This window comes from Aplidium turbinatum, chromosome 14 (genome assembly GCF_918807975.1).
Source record: "Aplidium turbinatum chromosome 14, kaAplTurb1.1, whole genome shotgun sequence".
NCBI classification, from domain to species: Eukaryota; Metazoa; Chordata; class Ascidiacea; order Aplousobranchia; family Polyclinidae; genus Aplidium; species Aplidium turbinatum.
The window spans coordinates 4,882,955-4,909,812 of record NC_137485.1 but is presented as its reverse complement, the minus strand read 5'-3'; the positions used below and the strand labels follow the sequence as shown (position 1 = coordinate 4,909,812).

General features: G+C 35.8%; 1 protein-coding gene across 1 annotated transcript in view; it reads left to right on the top strand.

The window, feature by feature from the left end:
* Positions 1 to 26,858, top strand: part of LOC145782831 (uncharacterized) — a 45,842-nt gene continuing 18,984 nt past the window's right edge. Inside the window, exons 1-12 of the mRNA XM_082594597.1 lie at positions 1 to 39; positions 10,941 to 11,185; positions 12,510 to 12,622; positions 12,911 to 12,978; positions 14,887 to 14,953; positions 15,746 to 15,811; positions 17,391 to 17,562; positions 18,280 to 18,476; positions 18,852 to 18,903; positions 19,927 to 20,100; positions 24,581 to 24,679; positions 25,716 to 25,819. Of these exons, the coding sequence (XP_082450723.1) occupies positions 1 to 39; positions 10,941 to 11,185; positions 12,510 to 12,622; positions 12,911 to 12,978; positions 14,887 to 14,953; positions 15,746 to 15,811; positions 17,391 to 17,562; positions 18,280 to 18,476; positions 18,852 to 18,903; positions 19,927 to 20,100; positions 24,581 to 24,679; positions 25,716 to 25,819 (1,396 nt within the window). The remainder of the gene's footprint in view (positions 40 to 10,940; positions 11,186 to 12,509; positions 12,623 to 12,910; positions 12,979 to 14,886; positions 14,954 to 15,745; positions 15,812 to 17,390; positions 17,563 to 18,279; positions 18,477 to 18,851; positions 18,904 to 19,926; positions 20,101 to 24,580; positions 24,680 to 25,715; positions 25,820 to 26,858) is intronic.

The window sequence follows — 26,858 nt, the reverse complement described above, 5'->3', positions numbered from 1 at the left end:
ATGCCTGATTGCGAGAGAGCTATTGGCGTCTATGGAAGGGTAAGTTTGAAAAGGTTGTGGCGTTTATGGTTGACTGGTTCTAAGTTCAGCTTTGTGAATAGCGTAAAGTCAAAGAATCCTTTTAGTATGGCTAGATATTGTGTGGCAAACTTAACGAAATTGTGACATTCATGGTTAGTTTGTTAGCTTTTGCCTGCAGAAGTATAAGCTACTTGACTTTGTACAGACACTGAACGTTGAAGCTTTAGCTTGCAATTTATTAAAATCAACAAAGTCAGTTATGTTCTGTAAATTTGTAATTGTTTACTGAGATAATGCTGTAGCCACCTCAAAGAGCAGCTTTCTCAGTTTCTAAAATGCACAATTAAATAATATTAAACTATAATAACCAGCAAGTGAAGTTGATTGTGAATTACACCAGCATTGTACTTCTCTTCCTAAGCTATAGTTTAAGATAGCAATAGCAAATGTTTTTTTTTAAACATAAGTTTAATTACCGTATAAGAATTGTTTAATATACAACAAAAGACAAATAGGTTTTAAAACAGTTTAACCGAAATAAGGCAGCAAAGTACGAAATCATTTTAAGTCTCTCAATGCATGCATCCATTTCTTTATCACTACGGAAGTGTAGGTTAGAAGTCAGTAAAAATATTTCATTTGCATTATATGTGGCGCCGAAGATTTATTGAAAGCAGTAGTATTGGAGTTGGTACAAAACATTGGTTGGCAGGAACGTAACATTTTCTACGATTGATTGAACACTTCAGTGACGTTAGGTGAGTGGTTTTTTAGAGCAAAACATAACTTCTGTCGGAATTATAAAGGCAACGCGAAAAGAGATTCCAACTGAAGTAAGAAGTGTAAGAAACCTGGCAAAGTTTTTCTACACAGTGTTCGGGGAAGCAGAGCAAACATTCTTTATGAATATTAAAAGTAAAGCTGTTGTTGCTATCAACCATGCAATAATAATTACTGAGCGTTACAAAAAACGATAAAGAAAAAACAAAAAAGCAATCTCTAAGCTGCACGTCTGCGCTTAGCTGAGAAAATAATTTGGGTTCGGTGTCAATAAGGAGCCCGGCCCACTAAATAAGACAAGCCCGGCCCCCTAGATAAGACAAGCCCGGCTCTCTAGATAAGACACTTTTTAAAGAAAACAAAAAGGCTCCAAAGAATATGCGCGGTTTTCTTTGTTCTCGTCCCTTCTAAACAAATTCTGGGCCCCTAAATCATCTCGAGTCCAAAAGTACCCCAGGAACCCCTTGTCAAGACAAAATTTGAAAATATTTTTGATTAGCATGTTTCAAATTTGAGTTATCCGTGTGACATTCCATCTAATACCACGTGAACGTAAATGCTCAGAAATAAACTATCACTGTCACATTCATCAACGATTTGCAAACGTAAGGTAGGCTATAATGAAGAATTAATTATAAAAAAGACCAAATACAAAAACAGTTGTTGAAATAACAACGATTTGATTGCGATAATATTTTCTTCTTGAAAGGGAGCGGAATACTTAAAATGTTCGGTTCACTTTTTTTTTTTAATTTCTGCCTATTTAATTTGGCAAAAAATTTGGCTTTCTATTATTTTTGAACAATTTACCTTTCAATTCTTTAATTTGTCTTCAACCTGTGATGGTTTTCAAATGCTTTTCTCAATTTCGTCTACTGTAGATGCTGCTTAAATTCTGAAGCTTTGTATGCTTATGCGGCGGCATTGATATAAAATGTAGCTTAGTAGCTTACAATATTGCGGTGTTGTTTAAAAGTGATGTTGATATTTCAAAGTTGTTTGGACTTCTTATTTACTTTTTTGCTTCATTTCGTCTCAAATGTCTAAAGAAGAATTTCAAGCATTCTTGAAAGAAAACTTTGACTTGCCTTCAAATGTTAGTGAAGCGTTATGGGATGGTGAGTTTGTGGGTTTCATATTAAGTTTTGCTAAAGTATTTTTGTGCAAAATAGCTTTCTTTACTTTTCATAATATCAAAATTTTCAGTTTTCGACTGGGTAGTTGTCTCCTAGGCCCCCTGTGGCGATATACCTGGTTCACAATAGCCAGTTAAGAATTTAAACAATCTGTCGTCAAGGTTGAGAAAGTGGAATTTCTGATTGTTATAGAAAGTCTTGTTATTGCAACGTATTTCATAAACTATAGATGCCTGTGAATGGAGACGAATCTATGAAATAGATTTGTTGAATGTTGATCTTTGCTGGTTCTGTAAAGTTTTGTTTAGTCTGTTAATAAGTTTTTGCTATTGTTTAGTTTTTTAACTTTTTTAAATAACTTTTCAAGGAAACATACGTTCAATAAAAGATTTAGCATCAGCTGAAAGGTCTAGAATCCTTGAGTTGGTTGATCATCCGATTCTCAACATTGTACATCCGGTTCTACAAAAAGTTAGTGCGATTTTTTTTATTGGAAGTGTGTAACATTTACGTTACAATAATTTCAAAAATTACTTAAAATTTGCTAACAACAGTCACCCCATAACCACATCCTCTGGAATGCAATTGCTCAAAGCTACGTCTTTAAATTAAAATTGCTTTTTGTTAAATTTACAGTAGGTTTCTTTACTATTATCCTCAAACCCTAATGTCTTTTTTCTTTATTTTGTATGTGACCTCAGTGTTCAACTAAACTTTTACATTTGTGTTGTAACTTGAACGTTGAGTTACAGAATTATGAAATCAAAATTGGAAAATGCTACGCTCAACTTTTTCTAAAAACCTACTTTGCCGATTAATTTCCTTAAAATTCTATTGCATTTTGTCTGTTTTGTTCTGTTATCCATGTAACTTTTCTAAGCGAAAGAATTCAAAAAGCTCATTATAAATATATCGGTAGAACCATGTAGAACCATGGCGACCTTTATACACAGGCTATGCCAACAGACAGCTTCAAATTTGGCCCGAAGTCGATCTGTTAGAAGCATGGCTTTAGAAGCCAAAATCGCTAGTAGGCTATACCGTAGGCTACGTTGATAGTTTGAGTAATAGTTAATAAATATAGCATTTGTGTAAAGGGTAGGGAAAGCGAGTCTAAACGGACATGCAAACTAGGCTATAACCTAGTGCTCTATTGGGGAAAACAAATTAGATTTTATAAAGTTATTGCGCTTTTTGAATTAACATGTCACGTAACAACAACTGCCCAGAGTATGAAACTTAATGTGTTTTTCTTTCTTCGTTTATTTGCAAATTTTTTTTTATTGGAAGTGTCCGCCATTGAGCAATTGGGAATTTTGCCCCGGCCATTGGGCGAAATAAAACGGCAAAAATTTACGTTGTTTCTTAGTTTTGGGGATGCACGTGAACATGTGCTTCCCATGGATCCGCTACCGTAGGCTATACGAGTACAAGCTACTTTATTAATTTTATACATTTATGAAAAAATACTACTGTTGGAAGCCCAGAAGTAATCTGTAAGCCTTTCGTATACTCTTCTTCAGTTGTGTATCCCATTCGTGATCTGGTATACACTTATGTACAGTGGCGGCTCGTGCCATGGGGCTGTAGCCCAACCTGAAAGAAAGAGAAAAAGGAAAAATATGTTGTCCTCTGTGTTTGTCAGACCCGGTTACTTTTTTCACTTAAGAATTGCGAATCGAAAATTAAAATATTAAAAGTTTTGTTTGGCAACACCGATTTTGGGCAAACTTCTCTGCAGCCCGAGATTCTGGATTTCAAGTACTCTGATTGGCTAAAAATTATCCTTGAAGCTCCACCTCTTTTGGTAATTTACAGCAATTTTTGAATCTGTTGGGGCTGCATGGAAAACAGCCTCACCTAACCGAATAACTTTACAGACTTTTTAAAGTTAGTTTTTATTTCGCAGAGTAGCGATGAGCCATGAATGTAGAAGTGTTAGCTGTGAGTTAGGGTATTTAACAGGTTATAGGAAGTGCTATAAGGGCATCTCAAAATCACTTGAACCTTGTATGCAACGGCTAGGCTAGTCAAGACTAAGCTCAATACTAGTAAAGTTTGTCTCCAAAGCAATAGCCTACTGTTAGTTTTTTTTAAATACAGCTTAGGAATACATCAACTTTTCAACAAAGTTCAAATGCATTTTTTTCAAAATTTAGGGTAAAAACATGCTCAGAACGCACCAAATTTAATGTGATTTTTTAAATTTTTTTGGAGGGAGGCCCTCCAGACCCCCCAGAAGTCCTTTGCAACCCCACTGCTCACAAACAGCAACAACCGCCACTGCTTATATGTATACAGTATACCAGGTTGAAGCACACTGCTTTAGGCGACTGTGCTGCAAGTGATATCGATATGCCCGTTTTGCCCCAAGCAAGCCACCCCAGAAAGTTTGTAATTGGAAGCAAAAATTAAATCTGCAGAAAGCCAATTTTTAGAGGATAGTGATTCATTGTTCACCAATGTTCCATGCTAAAAGATAAGCTAAATTTTCAAAAAAACAACTAAATTTCGTCATATTTTAGTGGACACCTTTTTATATCAAAGAGCTAAAAAGACCATTTCGACTTCTCAGCCGACGAGTATAGCAGGAGGGTTTCCAATATTTTGTTCGGAATATTCGTTCAAGTCGTTTTAGAATATAAACAAATGTCTTAGTTTTATCTGTAGTTTTTTTGTTATTAAAAACCAAATGTCCGTTTTGCTGCGCCTTCTATATTTTGTGTGATTTTGAGCTACTTTTCTTCTGCCATTACTACAAAAATTATACAATTTGAGTAGAGAGGAAACTGTTTTAACCATAAACAGACATAACTGAGCAACACCACAACATTTAACATTAACAAACAAAACATAGAATAGCAAACGTTTTCGGCTACAACACATAGCCCTTATCAAGCCTTAAGAGAAAATATTACATTGCATAAGAAATAGTAGAGAAACATACAGTATAACAACAAAATATGTTTTAATCTACATATTTGATAAGCTGCTTATCTTGCACACATATGCAATGATAACGAAAGTATGCAATACAACAGATCAAGCATTATTTTAAAAAAGCGGAAAAAAATTGTTCAAATGAGAAATGTCCAAAAAGATTACGCAAGCTGGACGGAAGCACAACACGAGACACTTGCACAAAACAAAGCACAACACGTGACAGTCAATTAAAGACTTTTATGGATAGGAGGCTCCACCGGCAAACAATTGCCTGTTAGTGTTAAGCCCTGGGTTAGAGGATTTATTAATTAGTGCTTTGTGAATCATGGTGTCAAACTCAGACAAACACTCACAAACAATCTTGAAAAATTCCAATAAAGGTCTGTTATTTGAGCACGTTTGATAAAAATAAAGGACTAGATTTTGGCACTTATGTTAAAAGATCTGTTACTTTTTACGGAAAAATTAGGAGTTTTGTAATGATTTGAGATTCAGTGACCACACTTTGGCAGTTTGATTTCTCAAAACTATCAATTCAAAGGGATATAAAGTAAATTTAGCTTAGAGTTTAAAATCGAAATTCCATCGACCTTTCAAGACCTTCAGATTGCACCTTGGCAAAACCTGTGTATGTAGATCGTTATGAGTAGAACGTATGGTATGATACATATTGGCACATGCATTCCATTGGAAATAACACAAGTAAAGTCATATTTGTGTAAAGAAGAACGCAAGGCTGAAAAAAGCCCATGTTGTTACATTTTTGTAAGAACTGTTCAAGTTTGAACCAATTCTCTATATTTTTTGATAGGTCATTCCACCCCTGTTCACTATTAATACTATTAGAATTAATGTCAACATTATGAACAATAACTCGCTTTGCTTATTCCAGTTCTACTACTATTCCTTCAATGTGCAATAAGCGACGTATTGTTGAAAATATTTGTGATCTTATGGCAATGTAATTGCGCATTAAAAAACTATGAGACAACTAGGCTATGTATTTTTGCTCACATATTGATATAGCTTATGTGTGCAAGTGTTTGAATCTATGTATTAATGACTTACTAAAGTTAATACACAACTTGCAAACAGGACAAGCAAATGTCAAAAAGTCAAAAATTTTCCACAGTCTTTAAGTTTGTAAAATGTCATACGTAAAAGAATGATTCTATAAAAGGTTTCGAATGTACAGCAAATTGAGACAAAAAATTAGAATTTATCATTAATTTAAATTTGTATTTTGCACGCTTCATTCTTATGTGTTGATGACTGCCGAAGAAAAATCCATTTAAGAATAAATGTGAAGCAATGATAGCCTATCAACTGCAATATGAAAAGGAAAAAAATACACTTCGTCACATATGTAAAACTTGCTATAGGCTACAGTAGAGTTCACAAAAAAACTTTTGACGGAAAACCAATCATCTCCTTATATCCCTATTGTTTCGCAGAAACAAAGAGTCTTTAATTTTGCTAGCAAATTATTATTTTTGTGATAAAAAAGAGAAAACATGTGTCTCAAGAAGACCTACTTCTTTGTGGTTGGACGATGACACAAAGCTATTGCTGAAGATATTTATTAAGTTGTACTTGTGCTTCAAAAACAGTGAAGAAATCAAATATATTGCAAGTATCAGTTTTTTCAATCAGATCTGGCGTTGCGACCGTGCCATATTTTAAACTGGTTGTCCTGCTTTGGTATCATGCACGTTATAACATCCGCGTTTTGTCGCTTCAACCTTTTTCTAGACCACTGCCATGTTTGGCATATATTGTTTTTCGCTGTGGTGGCCAGAAATAAAAAACAAACTGAACTGAACTAAGTCAAGGAGTGACACAGCCATTTTGGCCTCCGACCTAAAATGGCTGCTTAAACCGGAAAAATGATTTGATACCCGAAAGTTATAGATTACATTTTGTAAAAAGTTTCCAACTTTGAAAAGCTTTAAAAACTATTAATGTTGCATTTGATCAATTCGGGGAAGCTGATTCCAAATATGAGCTTGGTTTTTTACAATGATGTTAAATTTTTTTGAAAAAACGTGTTTAATTTGTCCAAAATTATCCTTAAAAATCTGATAAAATGAACATTAGGCTACAGGCATGGCTAATCAACAAAATTCAAAGTTATCGTTGCAAACCGGCATGTGGTGTTACAAAGAGAAGTATTGAGGGTTTTTCACTGAAAATTGTAGATATGATACATGTAAAAATATTCTGGTACGCAGTAGCGGCTCCAGGGGGAAATTTGATCACGTGCCCCCAAAAACTACAAAGAAAAACATGTAATTATTCTCATTTTTGTAAATAATTCTCTTGATCGCTCAGTTACATTTCATCTTCATCATTTTCTATTATTGTACATCATTCAATTTACGTACAAAAGAAAAAGTACATCTCTTTTTATGTCGCCTTTTAACTCTGTGAGAATGTCAATTTCTTAAAGGAACTAAAATTACAGCGCGAATATGGTGTATAAGTCTGAATCTAGGTCTGAGTGTGTTCAAACGGATGCTCGATTTGATTTATGACTCTGCTTTCGGTTTTGCGAGGAACATGATGGAATCAAATTTGGAAATTCAGAAAATTCAGAAAAAAGGATTGCGGTCGCCAAATTGAACACAAGATAGAGCATTAGTTCTAACAACATACACAGATAGGTTAATTAAATAACAAATTCGTCAGCCCCGTTAGCTCAGTGGTTAAAGCGCCCGGCTCAAGATCACCCGACGCTGGTTCGACTCTCGGGGTGTGCGCTTGAGCAACGCACGTTAAGGACTGCTCTCCATTCAGCGCTCATAACACTGGTCTACAAATTTCAACTTTTTTTTTCAGGTTTGGGTTTTGACAACTGATTTTGGCTAATTTTGGGGCGCTGAATCCGAAAATGAACTCAGATTTTCTCTATCGCATCAAGTTTTCTTTCTATCGTTGCCATTATTTTATGAAATTGACCAATTTTACCCTTTTTAGTGCAGTAAAATGTCAAATATAATTATTTTGTGACAGCTATAAACTTTCAAACATAGAGATATTTTTACACTAAATTCATAAATTGGTTCAGATTTCCTCTAAAATAAAAAAAAATCCTGTTATGATAATCGTAATAGGACATAGTGGAGATTGGTAGCGTTGAGTTTTTCCATGCTGGCTTGAACTCCCTGTCTTGGCTTCTCAGGCGTTATCTGTGGGTCAGCTGCTATCTCTGTGCAGATGGAATATCGTAGGAAGACAGCTGGTGGGAGTAGATTTGACTTAGTAATAAATTCTTGCTTAGTAAAGAAGATTTATTTAGAAGTTTCATAAAGCACATGTACATTGTACATACCAACATCAGAGTTCAAGCTGAAAAGTGGTTTGTGGAAGGAAAAGGTATTTTCATACTTTATAAGTTTAAGTTCAAGTCGGTTAGAGTTTTTGGTATAGTGGTGTTTCTGTGGAAAAACTTGCTCTTAGAAAACTACTAACAAAAAAAGGTTATATTTGATCTCAAGCTATGTCTGCTTCCAGCAAAAGAAGAAAATGTTGTAATGATCCGGATATATTTTGTTACATTTGTGGATGCTTCATGTTGAAGTCTCAACAATGCAATATTACCACGTTTGTAAAAAGGGCATATCTTGCTTACTTTAAAGTCAAGTTGGGAGACCAGGACAAAAGCTGGGCTCCTCATAAAGTGTGTAAGACCTGCCTTGAATGTCTGAGAAGTTGGTCGCAAGGAAAAGGTTCACAAATGAAATTTGGAATACCCATGATTTGGCGAGAGCAACGAAATCATGTTGACGATTGTTATTTTTGTCTTGTTAGTGTGAAAGGGTATAACAAAAAGAGTAAACATCGCTTGAAATATCCAAATCTGGATTCGGCATTGCGGCCAGTTCCTCACAGTGATGAAAAGCCACTGCCAGTATTTACATCACTTCCAGAACTACACGAAGAGGCTATTTCTTCTTCAGAAGCATCGTTTAGTGAAGGAGAAAGTGAATTTTTTCAACCAGCACCCGAGGATCTGTCAGACAAGCCTTCCCAGTTTAATCAGATGGAATTACTGTAAATGATTTAATGAGAGATTTGTATTTGCCTAAGCAATCTGCGGAGTTATTGGCATCAAGGCTACAGGAAAGGAAACTTCTCAAAGCTGGTACAAGCGTGACATTTTATCGCAAACGAAAAGAAGAACTGCTTCCATATTTTGCTTTCCACAATGATTTCGTTTATTGCAACAATATAGAAGGGCTTCTTCTAGAAATGGGATTACCACAGTATGAGGCAGACGAATGGAGACTTTTCATTGATAGCTCCAAACGAAGTTTGAAGTGTGTTCTACTTCACAATGGTAACGTGTACGGTTCTATTCCGATAGGACATTCGGTGACAATGAAAGAAGAGTATCAGAACATCAAAACCGTTATTGAAAAGTTAAAGTACCATGAGCATGGTTGGCTCATCTGTGTAGATTTAAAAATGGTGAACTTTTTGCTGGGGCAACAAAGTGGCTACACCAAATACCCATGTTTCCTATGCTACTGGGACAGCAGGGCCAAGGATCAGCACTGGAACAAAGAAGAGTGGTCTTCAAGGCTCACCTTGACACCTGGAGACAAAAATATCATACGTGATCAGTTAGTTGATATCAAAAAGACCCTCTTGCCTCCTCTTCACATCAAACTTGGTCTTATGAAACAATATGTAAAAGCTTTGGATCATGAAGGAGAGTGTTTCAAGTATATATGTTATGCTTTTTCTGGTCTCAGTGAAGAGAAAAAAAGAGCTGGGATTTTCAATGGACCACAAATCAGGCAATTGTTAAAGGATGAAAATTTTGTAAAATCAATGTTGCCATTCGAGGCTAGAGCTTGGAATGCTTTCGGTGCTGTTGTGAGAAATTTTTTGGGAAACAGAAAAGCAGAAAATTATAAAGATCTCTTAAGGGAGCTACTGCTTAGTTTTGAAGATTTGGGATGCAGGATGAGCATCAAAGTTCACTATTTGAAGAGCCATGCGGATGAGTTTCCAGAAAACCTTGGGAAAGTTAGTGAAGAACAGGGTGAACGTTTCCACCAGGATATTAAAATTATGGAGGAGCGTTATCAAGGTCGGTGGGATTGTCATATGATGGCCGACTATTGCTGGAGTTTTAAAAGAGAAATTCCAGATGCTGCTCATAAAAGAAAGACCCCCAAAAGAGCATTTTTAAGCTTATAAGTGAAGAGTTCATATTTTATGAAAGCTCTTTTTTTGACTGTTTCTGAACTCGCCCTGCCCAAGTCCCTTTGAGTCAATCTTTATTTTAGCACTTTGCTATTTCTGTGTGTGTCTTCAGAATTTCTGCACTTCATTGGAATGTCTATGTGCATATTGTGTGAACTGTAGGCTATAATTCAGATAATACCTTGTCACTGTCCTATCGACATGTTCGTCAGCATAATGTAGCGTTTGATGTTATTATGGTTGCTCTTTTGCATGCCTATTTTTTATTCCAAGGCATGAAATTTTAATAAAAACAACGCAAATTTGTGTGAATATAATATAGAATGCTTGTTTGCTAATTAAAGCTAGATTATTGTAGGTAAAACAGTGTTTATTGCATCAGAATTCCTTGTTTTGACAACAGAAGGGGGGCAAAAATTGATTTTTTCAAAAATTAGGGATATTTCATATCTCAAAAACGTGATGTGATAGAGAAAATCTGAGTTCATTTTCGGATTCAGCGCCCCAAAATTAGCTAAAATGAGTTGTCAAAACTCAAACCTGAAATTTTGTGTAGACCAGTGTAATGAATGGAATAATTCCCCGGCAACAACACTTTAGCAATCGGAAAACTGCACTCTGCCAATCTCGGTAGGCCTAACCGGCCCTGTATCAAGAGCCTCTACAAGTATGCGAAACTACCAGGAATAACCAATTAAGGCTTTGTCAGTCCGAGGATAAAGATTCAAAACCAACCAACCAAATAACTGTTTATTTGATAGCTTGTGAGTTTGTGATTGCCTGAAGGCCTGTGATTATCAGGAAAAGTTAAATTGACAATTAATAAAAAAAATCATTTACTTTCAGGTTTCATCTGAAATATCATCTGCCGAGAATCCTTCGCAGCGTGCGTTAGATTTGTTACACAAGTATGCTGGAGGAGATGATGAGAGATCAACCTCCATCAGCAGCATACCTGGAGAAGGAGATGGTGATGGATCAACTTCGATCAGCAGCACACCGGAAGGGAGAAGCGATGAAAGATTATCATACATTAACGTGACACCTGGAAAAGAACAGATGCCAATGATGGATAAAATGCCAGGCACAAGGTTTAGTTTTGACAAAGTTGATTTTTTTTTCTTTTTCTTGTTATAGTTCCCCTTCAAATGGGGTTTGCACTTTCATATCACTCTGTCAGCAACGTGCTCTTTTTTCACTCCTACTGTCTACAATATTCTGTTTTTTGGTTTTCCTCAATTTCGTTTCTCAGCTTACAAGCCCATCATTCTTCTAATGCGTTAATCATCTTTTCAAACACTTTTAGTCTAGCTGGTCGAGTTTTATTAACCCCAGAAATCACCGCATTTTTACTTCAGTCATTTGCATTTATTTCGTCCTGTATTTTTGTCACTGCCACCGTTTTCATCCCATTGAATACAGTTTGCCGCACAATCGCTTGTTATAATTTCCCTTCAGCATTCTGGTACCTTGCTGTCACACATTATACTCCGGTTATTTTCTTTCATGCTTTCTATCCTACCTGACATCTTTTTGTAGCCACTTGGGCACTTGTTCTGTTCTCATGAACAGTTGGAAAAAGGCATTTGAACTCCTTTACTTGTTGAAATATGGAGTTTAAGATATTCTATTTTTGTCTACTTACTTTCAATCTTTAGCCTCCATATTTCATATCTCTACTCCTAAAGTTGCCAGTCTTTGTTCCATTTTTTTCCTTTGTTCTTGCACACAAAGCGTCGTTTTCAAACACAAACAGCATGTTCTGTGGTGCCTCTCTCTATGTGAAATGTTGATCTTTGGCTCTTTGTACTGCTTCTTTAATGACTTATTTCGCTGCAGCATCTATAGTACCAATAATTTTGTGAAAACCAATTGTTTGTTTGAATCCACTAAAACAGGGGTCACCAACTGGCGTCCCTCGGAAGGCATCAACATACAAGTATATTAAAAATACCAATCTGGTTGTAGTTCCAGTTGGGCGTCGATTACAATTATTCAAATATGATATCCAGCCACAATTATTCTAGTACATTTATAGGTCAGTTAAAAGTGGACGTTTACTTTCAGATAAAAGTAGCCTAATGCTAATGTAAAAGCAGAAACACACAAGATGTTTTATTGTGTCACTGACGCTTAGCGCATCATGACAATGCGCATTCTCAGGGCGAATAACATACAAAATAAAATTTATGAAGTTATATACTGCAATACCATTGAAGGTAAGAAAAAAAAACTAAAACATCATTATTTCAAATAGTGACCAAGAGATGTGCGATTAGTTACTTACGTTGAATAACATAAAACTTTTAAACAATTAAACATCAGGCCTTTTTATGTACGGTACCATAGTTATTAAAATAAATGTTTTCTCGTATAGCTTTTCCGCGTTTCACCTTAATGTTTGTTCATTCGCAGCGATGGAGGACATGGGGGAAACTTTCATTTCGGAAACGCAGTTAGTGCGAGTATTTCTGGTGGACATTTGGTTCATCCCAACATTGGAGGGACAACGAATTACTACATCAATAGTAAGATGCTTGACAATGTGGTGGCTTGATTATCAAAGTATTTATAACTTCAATGCAAAACGTAAGGGGATTCATTGAATTCAATAGGTAAACGTTGATTTTTTTGTCAGAAATATATTGACTTATCTAAACAGGTTGCTTCTTTTTTTTCACATAAATTTAAAAGTGATAATAGGCTAAAGATTTAATTAATTATAAATAGAAATATTACTTCATATTACGCTCCAATGTTCTGTCGTTAATCATTAGCTGCTATTTTGTTTTAACTTTGCATATATTTTATAACAGTGTTTCCCGGATGGGAAAATATTCCAAGAAGCATCAGTGTTGAAGAATTGCTCAAAGGATTGAGCAAGGTAATTCGTGTGTACTTGAAAAGTAAATCAAAACTAAAAATAAAGGAAAATATGGCGACATTTTCATATTTAAAGTTGATAGTATTTGTCAAGTCTCACAGGTATTTCGAGTTATATAGATTTCCCAGATATTTCAACTCTGTGGATAAACATCTTTACGTTTAGCAGACGAAACCGAGCAGCAAACGCGGTCTCTTTCGTGCTAAAAAGCTTGAGATTGCTTATAGCTACATTCAGCAGTAGCCTACCTCGCCTTGGTCAATCATCTAAATGCTAATTTGCATTACTTTAAATTACGAAATGATAGAAATGGATTACATAGCTCAAAGGTACAACTCGTAAGATATTTCAAGTGCTGGAAATACGTTTGGGATATGAGGCTTTTTGGGCATTTACCTTTTAGTCTTTAAATTGCCAGTTTTGATAAGCAATACGGCTTTGTGGAAAAACGTTTACGCAAAAAGGTAAAATCAATAGCTTTAAAGAAGGGCTGGCTACGTTAAAGCGCATTTATTTTTTGTGGTACAATATAAAAGCCATTGAAGGCAAACTTGCTGATTGGAAGCAATAATAAAGTTTGTTTTACGCTATTGCTGGACAAGATATAGCAATGCACGATCAAAATAGAATTACAAACTATTTAAAAGAGTTATTTTCAATCAGCAAATATCCACTGACATACAGTATAAACAACGTTACAATACAAAATTTTGCCTCGAGTAAATACATGAAAAATGAGTTAGGAAATAATCATTTCATGGAATTCGTGTTTTGACAAAACGTGCCAATCGGGAAGTGTATTCCTACAAATGCTTTAGGAAAAACTGGAGAAAAGCGGTTTTGCAGTTTTTATGTTGTAAGACAAACAATAAAGTTATGAGAAGCTTTCACTTCTGTCACCAACACAGAGAACAGCAGGCTCAATGACTTCATGTCCCATCACTGAGTTAACTACCTGTTGTGCAGTGCATCTTTGATTTGCTGTCTAATCCAGCTCCGGCCCAAAACCGAGACTCCAGCTTCTAAACACTCCAAAACTCCGTGTCTTGTACACCTCCTGCCATGCACACAGCACAATATGATAATAATTGTTTATCATCACTATTATCATATCATCACTATTATTTATCACTATTATCATATTGTGCTGTGTGGCAGGAGGTGTAAAAGAGTCGGAGTTTTGGAGTATTTAGAAGCTGGAGTCTAGGTTTTGAGCCGGAGCCGGAGTCTGATTTTTGCCAGTTGATACTATGTAAGCATACAAATGTTTTTCCTGCTTGCCGCGGTGTTTTGTGTACTTCTCTGAGTTTACTTTCCAAGTGGTAATTTTTTCATTTAAAAATAGCCTCTATTCATGACAGGGGATAGGAGGGTAGAAGTGTTATGCGTAGGCTACAAAAATCTGGATTTTGGTTTATGTTTTGCTTTTGGAGTCGGATTGGAGCTTGGAATCAATATTTCCAAAATCTTTGGAGCAAGAGTAGATTTGTCATCATAAACTTCAAAGTCGGAGTTGAGCAGGAGTCAAGAAAACTTGAATCCGTACATTTCTTTTGTGTGGTTGGTTCTTCTAACAAACCTCACTAATAAAATAGTCTTTAGAAATCCTCATCAGACTTTGTGCGGCTGGTACAAACGTGCACTTCGATTTTAATAGGAATGGTTGCGCCCTTGCAGATCTGGAGAGGTGGTAGAAAAGTTATTTTTTATATTGGTTTTATGTAGTTTTCAACGTGAAACCTCTTACTTATTCAATATAAACCTTTTTGTAGATTTGATACATCGCTACTGTAGCCGAAAACGCTAGTTCTTTATTTGTTTCCGATGAATGCCGTGATGTTGCTTTGTTTCGCCTTCGTCTGATTCAACAAAAATAATTTCTCTATTACAAGAATTTTTCATTTGCAGATGAATGCTACACCAAGTGATGAGCAAGCAAAACCTTCATCGCCTTCCAGAGTCAGAGAATTGCAAGGTAAATACTTTAACATAATAATAATCATGCTTTTATTTGCGCCCATTGCGATAACATACAGTATACTGCGATCACAGATGCGATTCAACAGACGACAGGAAGCAGTGAAGTGACATATAGTCTTCGAGTCAGCTGCTCCCCTTATTTTGGCTTGCTTTTAAGTGTCTTTCGCCGAGACACAGCCCCCTGCTCTGGAGCGGTGTCGAACCCACGTCCTTTCGAACGTCGCGCAGACGTTCTCACCACTTGGCTACGCAGCCGACAAGTTTGTTACGATTTGCTTTTTGTCGCTCATACATCTCTCATACTCTCTTTAACAAACTTTAACAAGTTTGTTATGATTTGCTTTTTGTCTCTCAACAAATGCTCAGGTTTTTTACCAACTGTACTGTACGCTACTGTTTTAATATTGTTTCTCATTCTCGATGTGACCATATTACTGCCTCAACATGTCTGCAATATTTAAATCTCATAACACGTACGCAGCATAATTATGTAAGCTCGGCAAACATACCATTTGTTTATCGTCAGAAATGGTCATACGTTTAAGCATAGGCCTACTGTATATAAATTTGAAAATTATTTGTAGTTACGGCAAGCAAGTTTCTTGATTTATAAGTTAAGTTTGGGAGCAGTCGTCGGTTTAAGTGGAGGCAAACAACACATTTTCTTTGCCCTCTTTCTTGGAGCACCCCTTAGTAAATCTAAGCTCTTCAAATATTTGTATGGGTTTAAGCTATTTTGCATAAAACAATCATTTGAAACAATTTTATCAGTCTTTAATTGTTTAAGATAAAAATTCAGCACAATGTGAACAAGCAAAGCCTTCATCGTTTCTCGAAGTCAACGAATTGCAAGGTAAGTAAATAAATTTGTTTGTCGCTTTACAAGTGGTAAAGATTTTCAGCGATTGTAGGCGATTCCTAAAATAGGCGTTAAAATGTCTAAAGAAAAGAGGAAAGATCAACCTCAAAATCCATCAAAAGTATTTTCTAAGCAGAAGAAAAAGCTTTGGAGTTGAGGTTTAATCCCACAGCCAAGTAATACTTAAAAAAACTGAAACTTCGGAGATCCTGGACCAATTGCACTTGTCTAAACTTAAAATTTTCAAATGTTAACAGTGGTCGAATTTTGTTCTGTTAAAGCTACATTTTTGCTGCAATTGCTTTCAATACTAAAGACAGACTGAGAGTTTAAACTTAGGCCACGCAAACATAAGCAACTCAAGTACCTCGTTGAAGTATAGCGTGATCAACTAATCAATCGAAACAAAATCGTTTTAATGTCATAAGCTACTTGCTCAAAATCGGGAAGCACAAAGCATGCAATCATTGCGAATTGGAAGCATGCGGTATTTTGGTTAAAGTGAGTGACAGAAAAGATTCAGCCAAGTATAAGTCAAGAAGAGCAACAATACAATTTTATATCCACTAAAAAGGAATGTTAAGAAAAGACTTAACAAAACATGCAAACTGATTTGAAACATGAGAAAGCTTAGGCAAAAAATCATCTCCATAGTTCGTGTGTTATAAAATGCAATCGCACAAGACCAAGGCAATAGATTTTTTTTTCGTATTTTTGTGTAACGCTGTAAGGTCAAGGTCAATTTCAAGAAGGTTACACTTAACTGGTTGATGTTTTTTGTTTCATACAAGATAACATTTGAAACTTGACTCATCATTAGTACGTCCACTTCGGGAGCCTTTTACACACCCAAACACTCGACACATCATACTTACATGGCCATACATTCATTGTCATGTTTACATGGATTGTGCCTACCAGGGAGGAGCAGGACTTCATTTTGCGGTTGAAGTCAAAGACAAGGACTCAACTGCTTCTTCTTTTTTCTGACCGTAGGAAGAAGTTTAGAGGGAAGAGAAATGTCAGACGACAAAAAAATATTATGTTTTTGTACTATATCTTTGGTTTTTGCCATTATTAGCTTGGATTTATTTTGTCCTCTTTGAGGCTCAATGAAAATATTTTCTTTGTGCAGTGATAGTAAAATTCTCTTACTTTATGCTACAGTTTGTAGTCAAATTCATATTTAATTAGCCTTGTGGTACAATAAAATTAAGAGCTTGTCAACAACATTTCCTGCTGGTGATGCAGCATTAACAATCAAGTTTGTATACATCTTGTCCCACTTAGTTGTATTTTACAAAATGGCACAGTAGTTACTTATTTCACGTTTGAAAAACAATTTTGGGCAAACATTGCAGAAGACGTGACTTGGAACATGTTTTTCTGCTTCAAAAGTTTCAGGCACTGGCAGTCCCCTTGAAAATCACATAAAGTTTTATGGGATGAGAACTATTTAACTTGTTCAAGGTTTCATAAAATGTACTAACTGAGAAAATATCTAAATCGACTTTATTTCATTAGGGCAATTGAGTGATGCCATACTTTGTGGTGTTGTATTTTATGTCTTTAGATACTACCATGATGGATTCAATAGATACCAACTTACCAAGCAAGATGGCTAAGATGATCAAATGCCCAAAATGTTTTAACACATTAAGGAAGCCAATTCGAATACTTCAGTGTGGACATAATTTGTGCCACTCATGCTTGGAACAAATATGCAATACCCTTCAAAATCAAAAGTAAGAAACAGTTATTCTCAAACTAAAACTTTCTTGTTTCGAGACGCCATTGGCAATCGATTGTTGTCGTCATTGTTGTTTTTCGTGTCATTAAACGAGGCTGGTTCTTCTTCTTCTTCTTCTTCTTCTTCTACTTTTTTGTGTAACACACAGACGTAGCTTAGAGCATCACGCATGCTCTTTCTCTAAGTTTGGACTCGGCTAAGTCTTGTGCAGAGCACTTTCCCTTTAGGTCAGGGCATTCGAGTAGATGTTGCATTGTTTGCTCCTGTCCGCATTTGCAGCTTGTGCTTCCCAAAGAATATCTTCAGTGTCGCATCAAAATTTTGCATCTGCTACTTCTTATGCGGTTGAGGCATTGCCGATACAACGGTTCACGCTTTCCAGGAGGAAGACTTTCTACCGGAAACAGCTCCACATTGGTAGATGTCGGCTCAGCTGCCAGCCCCTCTCGCCACAGATGCAACGACAAAATTTGTTGCATATAGTTAAATCAATCAAAAACACTCTGCTGAATCACTACCACAGGTTGTAGATTTAAAAAAAGTGGCTATCCTGCCCGCGAGCATCTTTTCTTACAGTCAGCTGGCCTTTTCTCGAAGAAGTTTTGTAATTTCTGGTCTACTTCAACACAGTAGTCTCCGGAGCACTTTGTACTTTATTCGTTTTGTCGTTATAGCACCATAATATTTAAACTGTATTTGTATTTTGTTGCAGACAAACATTTAAATTCAAGTTCTCATCGTTAAAGTCTCCAAAATTAAAAGTCATTTGCCCAAAATGTCGGAAAGCTACAGCGTTGCTTAAAAATGGGTTGGAAACTACACCAAGAAACCTTAGTCTTGAAAATGTAATTGATGAGTTGGAAAAGGTAAAGCATGCTGTGCAGTTGAAATTGCAAAACCAGATGTCAGGTAAGCAGCATGGGGCAGTTCAAAGCAAAAATACTTGGTTTCGATTCAAAATGCTTCCACAGTGTAGAATTCTATTGTATTCGGTATAAATCCATACAAACAATATTCCGACTAGAAAACACCCATACAGGAAATATCTATCAATCGCACCATATAATAAATACTATACATGCCCACATATTAAATGTCGTGATGGGCATTTTCAGTAAAGACATTTTCAGCACGGATTTTTATCTACATTCGTATTGTATGTCTTGGACGTTTCAAAAGAAAACAAATTTCACAGTAAATTTATTAGTAATTCAATTCGATCTTTGTATTGAAGTAAGTGGCCTAGTTGTATAACTGTTTAAAATGATTGTATTTCCATTCAAGCAATAAAAATCTTCACGAAAAAAAAAAACAATTCAAAAAATCAAGAAAAAAGGTAATTTTTCATTGGAGCAAAATGTTTTGTTTCAAGCACCCAAGTCTGACTACGGTACCAACGTGCGCATATTTGTAATTTGTAGATTACTGCAGCGCAGATGAGGGTGTTTTCAACGGTAGATCTTTGATATAGTCTTTGGCATAGAACAATTTTCTTTATGAACCAACTGACTGCAATCAATGTGACCTTTTTAGCACTCAATCAAAAAGTCGATTCTTGCTTTGAACTATGTTTGGTAATTACAGAAAGAAAAAAGAGTAATGGCAGGGGTAGGAATCGAACCCACGTCATCGAAGCTACTACTTTCCAAACCTTCGAACCGCTAGACCACGCTGCCTGCGGCGAAACATTATTTACTTTTTATCAGAAATATTTCGAGAAGAACGCTCACAATATCACGTGCATGAATCACATGACTGCCATCAGCTGTTTTAAATTTAACTTCTGATTGATTAATAGACCTCGTCTGCTGCATGGCCTGCAGATTACAAATACGCGTAAAGCTACATTTTGTATTGCAGATGTTGTTAAGACTTAGTGCAAGCTGAGGGTGGACGACTTAAGTTATGTTGTGTAATTTATGGAGCTATAACTCATATTAAAAATTTTGTTGTTAAAGCAATTTCAAGGACCTGTAGGCTACCTCACTAATATGTACCGTGATCAACAAATCAATAAAAAAATTCATGAAGACAAGATTAGTTTTGGTGTTGCACTTGTGTTTAATTGGGTGGCTCAAAGTACGCGATGGCTCAAAGTACTCAAAGTACGCGGTGGCTCAAAGTACGCATTCACAAACGGATACGTGACAGAAAAAAAGTTAAAAACCACTAGTGTGATTGGTTGTTGTATTTCGGATTGTGCAATGAATTGTAGTTCAATAAATTGTCTTTTGATGAAAGGACTTTTGATAAACTGTCGCACTGGGCTCCCGTATCATGTTATATTGGAAGCTTAACGATGGAAAGTGTGTTTTTATTTCGTTTTGAAGCAAACGTGATCTAATATAAATTTCAATAGGAAAGATGCCCCTCCAAACAAGCAGTTTATCGCTGGAGGGGGGTCTTTTTTACTAAATTTATTTCGTTTTTGCACAGAAGAAACACAAAAGTATGTTGCTTTGTACGATTATGACGCAGAGGATTCTGACGAGTTGTCTTTCCATAAAGGAGATTTCCTTTATGTATTGGACACGTAAGAATGATGAAAAATATTTTTGAAATTATCATCTTTTGCAATTATCCTCTTTGACATAAAGCAAAATTTTCTTCCTAGCTAGTGTAGTATTTGCCATTCTGTTCAAGGCAAGCTGCAGTGCGGATGTGTTTTTGTGCTCAGTAGTTGCTAGATGATTGAACGTCACACTGACAGCTTTAAAAACTGTCTGCGCAGTACAGTATTAAAACAATGAACCCTAAACGAAATTTTGAAAAAAAAACAACTCCAGAAAAGTTTTTAAAAAGTTATGTGAAACAACGTTTACAGAACAGTTTCATTTTAACTTATTATAGAGGAAAAACTCCACGAACATAATTTCTTGTCAAAACAAAATATGGCCAAAATATGATGATATAATCAAACGACTTGCAACTTGTGTAAAATCTCAAAAAGCAACAATCAGAACACTTGAAAGTCAATATGAAGAAACTAGAAAAGTAAGCACAGTTAAGTAAAGAAAACTTTAAATGATATTTAGTCAAGGGAAGTTTTAAAAAGACCATTATAATAAGATACTCAATGTTCTTATTCATAGTATGAAAGATGAAGCCAGTGAGAACAATGAAGTAACTCTAACAAGTTAAAAACTTGTTATTGCTACAAGTCACACTAAAGCGCCCCGAAACAAACATTGTTGACTGTGAACGATCGGGAGCAGTTAGCTCAGTTGAAAGACCTGGCAGTAATAACTACCCTCGACCCATCATATTTAAGGTATCAACAATTTGGGAAAAGTTAATTGTAATTAAATCACTTGGTGTTCTCAAAAAGTACAGGTATAATAACAACTGCCATATCTTTTTCGCTAATCGTTTACCTTGAACTATTTTTGAAAAAAAAAACTACTCCTTCCCTTTGTTCAGGCTGAGAATTGTAACACGGTGTTTGAATGGGTTACAACTTACTACACCCAGTAATATTAACTTAATAGTTGAAAACAAAAAAAGTCCTATTAACGTATTAATAAAGTGGAAAATTATCAATTATGCCTTTGCTTATTTCAAGTGTGCGCATTAATTTAATATGCATTTTTTTAACGTACCTAGATTGACTTGGAGTGCTTGTGATAGCACTGATTTTTTTCCTGGTTATTAACAGTCTGTGCATATTAGCAAGGTTTGTCGTTCTTTTTCTTTTTTCAGCTTTGGTAGAGAGTTTGCTTTGTTGAATGATAAACCAACAACACAAAGTAACCTGAGTGGGTTTAACATGTTGTATTACACAGACATGTGGCATAATAAAAAAAAATATATCAACTCAAAGGTTTTCGATACTTACGTGTGTCCTCATCAGGAATTACTTAATCTGCAATATACATAAAATGAAGATTATAAGATAAATCTGACTATGCAATATATCAGAAACGACACTCCGGACTGAAATGCACTTGTCTCTATACGAAACAAACAACAAAGTACAAAACTGACCTTCCAACAGGAAACGAAACAAGAAAATAATATGTACAAAAAATATTCAAATAAACTAACTAAAGTTGATCAAGCGAATAACTTTGAAGACTTTTTAACTCCTTTTTTAAATTTATTTTTGTATTTTTTTTTTAACCACCAGCCGTATACGAAATAATTGAAGAAATACACCATCTGAAAATAAATAAATCAGCAGAGAGTGATGGTAGGCTATCTCTTCTTTTTTTCTTTGAATATCTTCAAGATCTTAGCCTTGCCTTAAGCTATCCTTTTCGATCACTTATTCGAGAAAGGCATGTTTCCAAATGATTTCAAAATTGATGAAGTCATTTCAAATCATAAATCTGGAAGCAAAGTTAATACAAGACTTACCCACTCTATCACAGGTGCCAGCAAAGGTTAATTTTAGTCGCTACCTTCATGTGGTCGAGTGAGAAAGTTGTTTTATTGGCTGGCAGAGACAAACAGATTTAGATTACCTTTTATTTTTTTAGTGCAGCAACGCAGATTTTTCAGATTATATACAGATTAGTACTTGGATGGCGGCAAAAGGTACATTTTATCTTTATCTAAGTCAGGAATTCGTAGAATTACGGAATGACCAACAAGGAAACGATATTCGACCAACAGAAGATAAAGTACTGCCAGATATTTTTGAAAACGTTAGAACAAATATTTTTCTGAGATTTTTGAAGTAGTGATCGCCCAAAGCTTGCCCGTTTAAAACTAACCTGAAGTTGCAGTTGCACAAAATTGACTTAAACTAATTTGTAGTTATGTTAATTTGTAATAAGAATGTGAATGTAAGAATGTGAATTCACGTACAAAACTTAAATTGAATAAACTTACAGATTTAAAAAATATTCTTGAGAATATAAAAACAAAACAAAAAACTTTGAGAAACTTAAAATACACCTCAGAAATATATAAAGCTTCATATTGTAAATGTTAAAGCCGGTAATTATTTTTCAGATAATCTGTTTTATGGGCAGAAAAGGTTAAATTTGCAAAAAAATTATGATACTTTGATAAGTCATCATCATCATCATCATCATAATCCATCGTCGGTTTGTTCCCCACTAGTGGGGGTGGCCGATTGTTTCCTCGCAGCAATTGTTCTAATCCCTTCTCTCCATTTCACCCTGTCCCTTGCATCTTCCTCCTTCAGTCCGACTTTTTTAAATTCATCCTTCACTTGTTGTTTCCACGTTCTTCTTGGACGACCGCGTTTCCTCTTCCCATCCACCTTTAGATCTAGTGCCTTTCTAAGAAAAACTTCCTTCCTCCCTCCTTATCACATGTCCATACCATCTTACTCCATTTGTCCTTGCCAGTTGGTCTATGGTCTCTCTCATCTCTAGAATATCCAACAATTCTTCAGTCCTTTTTTCTCTTCTCGTTTTCACCCCACACATTGCTCTCACCATTGACCTTTCCGTTCTTCTCAGGATTGCCAGTTCACTCTCTCTCAATACCCATGTCTCGCTACCATATAGCATTGCAGGCCGCACACAGCTCCGATATACTTTTCCTTTCATCCTTAGTGAAAATTTTCTGCCATACAACATTTCCCCACATTCCCTGAACTTTGCCCAGCCCAATCTTGCCCTTGTTGTCACCGTTGCTTCACATCCACCACTTCCATTTATCCGATCACCCAGATAACAGAAGTCTGTCACTGTTTCGATGCCATGGCAGAACTCATCATCATGGCCTTCCACTTCATTCCCTCCTTTTCTGCATTTCCCACAAACAAAACACTTCGCCAATCTTGTTGCGGCTCTCTTGACATTAGCACATCTTGCATGTACCCACTTTCCACATTCCTTGCATTGCATTGAATTTCTCATCACTCTCTTGCCACATATTCCACAGGGATCTACTTTGTTCTCAACAACTGTTCCTTCTGCTCCACTCACCATCACTTTTGTTTTTTCAAGATTCACCTTCATACCCTTGGTTTCAAATGCTTCTTTCCATTTCTCAAACTTTCTCTCCAGTTCCTCCATACTATTACTTGTCAAGACCTGGTCGTCTGCATACAAAATTTCACTCAATAAGACTTCCCTCACTCCTTCAGTTACAACGTCAACCACAATAGCAAATATCAGAGGTGACAAAACTGATCCTTGGTGTACACCAACCTTCACAGAAAACTCGTTTGAATAATTTGATCCAACTCTCACTTTTGTTCTTGCATCCTCATACATAGACATCACAGCTCTCACTAAAACCTCCAGTATACCTCTTTTCCTCATTGCCCACTCCATTACTTTCCTTGGTACTCTGTCAAATGCCTTTTCTAAGTCGACGAAACACATATATAGTTTTCTCTGCTTCTCTCGGTATTCCTCCTGCATTCTTCTCAATATAAACAGAGCATCCACTGTACCTTTTCCTGGCATAAATCCAAACTGCATATCATTTAATTTCACCAATGTTCTCAACCTCTTTTTTAGTATTCGCTCCACAATTTTCATTCCATGCTCTAGTAGTTTTACACCTCTATATGCACTGCAACTTCTCACATCTCCTTTTCTCTTGAACAGTGGAACAACAGTACTATGCTTCCACTCCTCCGGCATTCCCTCTCCATCTAATACCCTTTGGCTAAGTTGTAGCATTACTTCAATTTCCAACTCTCCACTTGCTTTTATCATCTCTACGCTCACTTCTGATGGACCGGCTGCTTTATGCAGTTTCATTTGGATAATAAAATTGATTTCGATTAGTTTTAGAATAATTGTTTACAGACAAGTTTTGGATTACCGTTATTGCAAAATAATAATTTCTCCAAAAAGTTGAAAAAATATCTTGCAACATTTTTTCATAAAATACCCTATACTTGTTACGGTTCCACAACATAAATTATAACTTATTGAAATACTGTTGGGGGTGTTAGCCTAGCAAAATGTTTTGAAGGTTTAGACTGTAGAAAAAAAAATATTAATTTGTTTTCTTGTTTAGTAGTTGGCAATCCCTTATTTCTATGAATTCTTGATTTAAATATTTACATATTATACACGCAGATATGAAGATAACTGGTGGGAAGTACGTTTAGCTACAACTGGTGAGAAAGGATTCATTCCAAGCAACTACGTGGCAGACGCAGATCTTGAATCACAAAAGTACGTTTTCTTTTTGTTAAAACATTGTCTTAGAATTATAAAACTGCAGACAACGGTAAAAAAAAACTTTAAGTAAAAACTTTAAGTAGTGTAAAAAAAAACAAATATCGTACGGTATATGGTGGTATATTTTGCTTCGATAAATTAATAATAGTCGAAGGGGCCAAACTGACAACGGATCCCGTCACGAACTTAGAGATAAAGACTAATTTATTTGAGTTTTCTCAGTATAGAACCCTTCTCAGTGCAGTTCAGTTTGTTTTTATTTCTGACCATCAAAATGAAAAACAATACAAGCCTATATGAAGCATAGCCGAGGTTTAGAAAAATGTAGAAGCGACAAAACGCGAACGTTATGACGCGCTTAAAACCGAAACAAGGTAATCAGTTTAAACTTTTGCACAGTTGTGCGATTATCGATCACCGCTTCTCCGTTTACTTAAATAAATATATCCAAACTTAAGTTACATAAATACTTTGTCAATGTTGGCCAGTTAGAACACATCAGTCTAACAGCTGCACAATTGGAACTTTGGACCTGTGCTTTGAGGGCAAAGCAACATCTTTCTATTCCAGCCACTTCCAAAAGCTTTCAACGAGCTCCTACTCTAGTGATAAGCAAACGATTCTGCTTAAACATGTCCGATGGCAAGAATTGAAAAAAATAAAAGCAACACTTTAAAATTTAAAAGAATGGGCATTTGTGTAGCTTTTAAAGCAAGCATGCTTTTTTTTTATGAAATAGCGTCACTGGTAATATGTTTTTTCTTGTTTTTTTTGGTCTTTTATTGTGGCCATAAAATGCACTAAATTGTTTCTGCATACCTAACAAATTGTATGAAGCTTACGTAGTCCATATGATTTGCCGGTAACTTAAACATTTCTGAAACAAATTGAAAAGTGAATTAAAACTTTAGATACTTTTTTAATAGCAAGCACCACACGTACCACACCAATAGCAAGATGTATTCCAGTACTAATATAGGATATTTGTCGAGTTTTAAAACTTGTTTGACTGAAATTTAGAATGTTCTAGATGGTACTTTAGCAACATCAGCAGAAAAGATTGCCAAAGATGCTTACGAAAATCCAAATCACCTCGAGGAACATTCATGATAACAGAGGACGCTACAAACCCAGGTAACAGTTTATTTTACCAAGTTCAATCCTTAAATGTATGTGTGAGTTTCTAACCACCGCAGAGTAGTTTTTTTCCGTATATCTTTGGGTTGCCAGATCACTTCTGTGTGACTTCCGTTCATCTTCTATTTTTCGCATTCACAGTTTTTCATTATGCGGATAAAATGCTTAATGAAGTTTTCCAAGATTGTTTCAGACCTACAAATATGTAAGATAATAGTTCCAGGGATGAATTGCAGCAATTGTAAACAAAGTGCTCAATGCAACAAGCAGAGCTGAAACAATTACAGAAAAATTACCATGGATAAGTTATGCGCTACCTAAGGTTTCATGTTAAGTAGATCAGCAATCATTAGGCTCAACACTTATTCAAATAGAATAGTAATAGCAGTTCAACTTTCTGAATGGCAAAGTTGTCTTCGCAATGAGTCACAAATATTAAGTTTATGACAAAAAATAAACAAAACGTTGAAAAAAGTGCTCTCTTTGATTTAAGTTTGTGATAGCTCGGCAATATTGCAGCAACTTCTGTATCGGTCTTTATTTTAAGCAAGCTTAGGCCTAATCTACCGGATACAAACCAGAAACATGCAGGATGCAGCAATAGCCCAACGCAGCAGACTTGGTTGGATTTAGGGACAGCATTTATGACGATATCAACATTGTTGAAAGGCAGAGTTTTTAATACGATTGTCCATTACTTTAAAACAGCGGTTCTTAACTTTTTGCCTTGTTGGCACCACCTTGAAATTACCAACCAGTTTTCGCCCCCCCCCCCCCCCTTCCTTCTAGGGTTGGCTGAAAAGTAATAGTCGCCTACAGTTCGAAATTTTTGTTGAAACCTCGTAAAACAACTTTGCTTCTTGCGTCATATTATAACAAACTTTGATAATTCACAATCCCCGCACCGTCTTGGCACAGGTCGCGCACCCCTTAGTGGTGCGTGCACCCCTGGTTAAGAACCCCTGCTTTAAAGACTGATTGTTGTGACAATGCCAACAACTAAACTGCAAAGGAATATTAATTGGAAGCAAAAGAA